At 43.2% G+C, this 5422-nt stretch overlaps 1 protein-coding gene across 1 annotated transcript in view; it reads left to right on the top strand.

Annotated features, from left to right (window-relative positions):
• Positions 1-2147: 2147 nt before the first annotated feature.
• The window catches only part of LOC126527491 (rutC family protein C23G10.2-like), a 5909-nt gene continuing 2634 nt past the window's right edge, over positions 2148-5422 (top strand). The window contains exons 1-3 of the mRNA XM_055068774.2: positions 2148-2290; positions 4507-4609; positions 4695-4749. Of these exons, the coding sequence (XP_054924749.2) occupies positions 2229-2290; positions 4507-4609; positions 4695-4749 (220 nt within the window). The 5' untranslated portion in view covers positions 2148-2228. The remainder of the gene's footprint in view (positions 2291-4506; positions 4610-4694; positions 4750-5422) is intronic.

Raw genomic sequence — 5422 nt, 5'->3', positions numbered from 1 at the left:
CGCTTAACTGCGGTAGTTTTTTTTCCGGTCCGTCGCGTTGAGAGTGGGCTTTATTTCGAAGGAAAGAGGAAAGAAAGGTCGTCTTACCAATACGCAGTTTATTATTTCACCTCGGAAACCTAATCACCTCTCTTGCATAGAGTATGCCAGGCTCACATCTCCAGCCGTCATTAAAGTCCCTATTCTGTATACATCAACCGTTGCTGCTATGCATGCACTACGTGGGTGGTCCCACTCACTTGAAGGCAACACGTGTATAGTATATAGTTAGATATATTACTCCGTTTAAATGGAATTGAAATTAACCCTGCTCATGCTGCTGTATATTTGAGGTCGAGAAACGCGAGGACGTAAATTTTGAAAACTCCCCCCTGCGGTGTTCCTCAGTTCCCCCCCCCCCCTCCCGCCTCCTCCAGTAAGTGATTCCGGCGGTATGATATTATCACACGGTAGCGATACAGCTTAGTCGATATTTAACCACTTAAATCCGTACGCTTGGTTGATGCACGAAGCGTCGGAACGTTATTGTTGTGCTCACTAAGTTCCCCGCGTTGCTGTGGTTGTCGTTTGTTGAATACACCGCTGCATATCCCTTACAAAAAGCGTACATTACATTCGACCAAATTTTAACAGACAGGCTACTGAATGTAACGGAAAGCCAGTAGAAAAAAAAATGAATTTTCATAACGACTTTTGTATAAAGAAGAAATAACATTGGCGCAATCGCTCGTGCAATAATAAGAGTGAGAAATCAATCTGCAAGGGTATCTGCTTTGTATAGCATCAAGAACAGCGCTTCAGATGACATAGCTGTTTCGTTGCAAAGCCAACACTACTTTTACTTCCTTAACTAAAGTTGTTACAGAAACTATGCTGTCTTTATACTTCGCCTTCTAAGTACTTTGAGATGCAGCTTAATATCATGCTTAAGTTTTACAAAGGGTATGCGCATGTTATAGAGCATCTATCACTAGCGTATTTGTCTGTAGATATAGAGAAATACACAAGTAAAAATAGTACGCTATAGGTTCAAACGTCGTAGGTAGGCTGCTGTGGTCGTGCTAACGAGATTTCCCCCGGCCTTCTTCAGCGCTGACGGCGTTCGATTGTCCGTTTCTTCTGGGATTTCTTTCGTACTAGTTGGTGAAATATGAATCAATAGGACCCCTTGCACCTTCACTTTGTAATAAATGCACCTGACGGCCACCTAAGTTTCATATACGTATTAAAGACTCACTACAGATATATATATATATATATATATATATATATATATATATAGCGGAAGTAGAACTGTTATATATATATATATATATATATATATATATATATATATATATATATATATATATATATATATATATATATATTAGCTGTATTAGCAAATTAACTTTCTACGACACCGAAAAAGCTACTCTTAACGTAAAATGCTTGAAAAGATAGAAGAGACACAAACTCGAAAGACGGGTGGCGACACCGGCTTGAAGTTACCGCACAAGCTCGGTGTGACGTCAGAGATTTTGACGCCGTCTGCTCGGGCCTAGCGATCTTTTTAAACGGCAAAGATCGGCTGCATTCTATTCTAATTTAGCCGGACTGAACGTAGCAAAATTTAAGAACTGTTATACCGAGTAACAATGGCTCAAATGAAAAAGAAAATACTTGAAATATTTGACGTCCCACTGGCGTACCGGCGCTGGGTTCCGGCGCCAGAAAAAAAATAATCAAGCTTTGACCATCGCTTTCTTTAATAGTCGACTTATTAGCACCACGTTGACGAAGACATAGTTTCAAAATAGTACTTTATCAGTGTAAACGTACTTAAGGTTTTTTTCTTTAGTGTTCCTATAACGATTAAAGTTATAACACGTTTACATCCGGGCATGTTTTGACGGAATTCTCACGGTGCAAGAAGCGCACCTCGAAACTGTTTGCACTTCGAAATGACATCCGTTTTACGAGCTCAGCGCTTAGCACCCTGAGAGTATCGAGGCATTCCTTCAGTGCCGAATGCCTCTGCATGCGCTACCACTGCTATCAGCAGACAGCCATCTCGGCGTTCTCTGCAATGCCTTTTATGACGCACCAATCTTAACACTCCCAGCGTGGCCGCTATCTCTCAACCTCCTCGTTGGCTTGTCTCCGCTCCCAGCTTCCATCCCCAACAGACGACTTTCTGCGGAGCACCTCTTGAGCAGACGTCCAAGCTTGAAGCAGACCACGCAGACATGCCAGAATCGAAAACGGTCATCAACACTCCCACCGCGCCAGCTGCCATAGGTCCGTACAGGTAAGTGGTGACATCGAACTAAGGCTACATCACTAATGGAAACAGCTGTCCAAAGCATCTTCTTCATTCAATGACTTTGTTTCGATGAAAGAAAACAGAGCGAAAGCTCTTCTTGGAAAGAAGAAGGATTCAGCAGCGTTTGCTCGCCTGCATGTTAACGCTTCTGGTACATCGATTGGGCGTCGCTCGGCGGATCATTTGCCGTCAATTTTTGTTTGAACCATATAGCCGTGCGTGCGAAGAGCATCTTCAAATATAAACAATGACATCTTTTATAGCTGATGTGAAAATCGAGAAAGCGAAGGAATAGAGGGGACGAAAAGGGGGGAGCTCTAGCTTTTGTGTGGTCAACTGTGGAACGTGCATATCGCAAAACATTTGGCGCCAGTAAATCGTGCTCCTCAATGATATTTCTTGGGGGATATTACGCAACGCCAAGTTACAGGTGTGATACTTTTATGCAGTTCGACAAAGAAGAAAGAAATGTGTAGATAAAGATAGAGATAGTACTGCGGTTTGGAGTTTACTTGGAGGATTGCATACGTGATCGAAGTACGGGAACATAATTTTTACAGAAAGAAGTCTGGAGCAAGAACCTCCAGGGGATTTCCCTAGGATTAAATTGCTGCACAGGTATTGAGGTAAAAAATACCCCGACTACACCATTTCTCTCTGTTATACAGCAAAAAAAATGATTTAAAAAACTGACGAATATAACGATGATAAGGGTATGGCTGTGGTGATCGGATTGGATTGGAGCCAACTTTATTTGTGCCTGCAGTGGCGATGAAAAGTTATTTCTGAAACAAGATATCTATTCTTCAATCACAATATCAATAATTTCATTCTAAGGCGCCTGAAGACCTCGTAAAAAAAAGAAAATTCAAGGTGGTAGGATACGCTTTGTAAATTTTCCAGTGAGTGCTCGGAATTGCAGAGTACTCAAATCATTATTAGGTGTACAGTCAGTCACGTCGCGTCTTTTCTTTAATAACTATAATGATATCATCGGCTCAAAGCAAACTCACAAATTAAACATTGGGAGCAGGCATTGCAGGCCTACGGGATATCTGTGAGTTTGGCCAGGCTTGTCGTCACAGTGGGAAGGCTCCTCGGACAATCCCACAGAATGTGAGCAGTGTGCGAAGCCGCCAGGTGCAATGCAAGCACGTTTGCCAGGCAAACTCTGCAGGTAGTTTCTGGAAGTGTGGGAAGCGCTCCATGTAATTTACACTAACAACACACCTCAATGCAGACGTAAACGTTAGAATACGAATTTAGCGGATTCCGAGTCAAGCGGGGATCAGTGGGTATGAAACGGCACATAGCGCCTTTTTTTTTTTTTTTTTTTGAAGCGCAGCAGCTGGCAAACACAAGGAGGGCTAAGAAACAAAAACAAAACGACATGACAGCGTTTCTCCTGAAGCGATGAAGCGCTGTGCTGTCGTTTTGGGTTTCTTATAATCCTCGTTGTCTATGTCAGGTGTTGCTTTTCGAAAAATTCAATCGCGATGCACACCGACGAACTACAGCGTTTGTATACCAGCTTGCCGCAAGTGGCCAATCACAACTACCCGCGCAATCTATCAGGACTGTTCCGCTGGTGGCTGAACCCACGGTACCTGAATTAACAATACGTTCTTGGCGTGGCCGAGAATAAGTGTGAAAAAAAAAAAACTATAGATGAATTAGGCACCATGAGCACGCAGTATCATGCAGCCACCAGACAGACACACGAAGCGACGAGAACACGGCGTACGCGGACGCAGTTCTGCGCAGTTTGGTCTGGGCAACCACCCAGATGTGCTGAAACATTAACATTCTGATATTGCGATTACGTACAGTATTTGTCGAACGCATAAAACCTACTCTGCCGGTGACCGCCAGGCTGTCTACAGGCTGTCTAACGCACAGCGACTGTACTGCGTGTTTCTGCTTCGTCCTTCGTCTATTTGGGAGCGCTGCACAAAAATACATCACGAACGTTTAAGGCAATTCCCGTAGTTATGTCGTAAGTTCTAATGCCTCGGGAAACGAAAATACATCTAGTAATCACTATCAAAGGCGTGGAGTATCATCAGTGGCACGGGAACCGTATCATACCGCCGAAAGGCGTATGTGGTGAAAGCGTATACATAGAGTATATAGCTTGCAAACCTTTGACAAGGACTGTAACCTCGTGCGACTCTATCTTTTTTTTTTTTCCTTTTCTGCAGCCACGCTGTTCGTGTGGGCAACACCGTCTACGTGTCGGGCCAGGTTGGTTCCCACCCTGGCACGGGTAAATTCGACACCGGCATCGCCGCCCAGACGAGACAGGTGCTGTGTCATATCCGTGCGCGCAACCTCTGCATTTGCTTGCCCTAATTTCTGACTCGATCGCCTCTTGTTCCTTCGAAAACAGACCCTGGTCAACCTTGGAAACATACTCAAGGCAAGCGGGATGAGCCTCGATAACGGTAATTTGTGTTCACGCTCATTCGTCGGAGGCATTGTAGACGTGTCCCCTGCCAGTGGAGGCTGAACTGCCAAATTATCTTAGTGAACAAAGCTTCACACGGCCTCAGATTTACCACATATTACTTTTTCGAGCTTGCGCTTAAGTCTGGTGTTGCGTCCTCTAGTATTTGGTTATTTTTTTAGTTTTTACATCTCCACCAGCAACCTTATATATTTATTTATTTTTCAATGAATCTTCATCACTCACAATGTGCAATGATCCCAATGCAAGTGCAATGGCGTAGAAATAAGCATATGATTCTAGGGTGTCGGCCTGATCCCCCAGGTACGATTCGCGCTACATAAATTCTAACATGGGATTTGCATGTCCATAATTTATTTTTTATTTTCATTCTAGAAATGATATCAATCCACTCTCATCCATCATCCAAGAGAAGTGAATGCCAATAAGTACGCTACACTCGAAAGTGGGAACCTCAGCCACATTTTTTTTTTCTGGATAGGAAGGGATTTCCATATATGCAAATATAACTTGAAATTCATGACGTCAAACTGACATCATCGACTTTGCGGGTACAAATCTAGGGAAGTTTCTACAGGAGTGGATCTATATAGGAACGTGCCTTCTTTTTAAACATTCCTTTTGAATGGTTGGTGTTTTCTTACACTACC

Source organism: Dermacentor andersoni, chromosome 9, assembly GCF_023375885.2.
Source record: "Dermacentor andersoni chromosome 9, qqDerAnde1_hic_scaffold, whole genome shotgun sequence".
In the NCBI taxonomy this organism is placed as follows: Eukaryota; Metazoa; Arthropoda; class Arachnida; order Ixodida; family Ixodidae; genus Dermacentor; species Dermacentor andersoni.
Note: the sequence above shows the minus strand (reverse complement) of the source record. Positions and strands in the feature narration are given on the sequence as shown.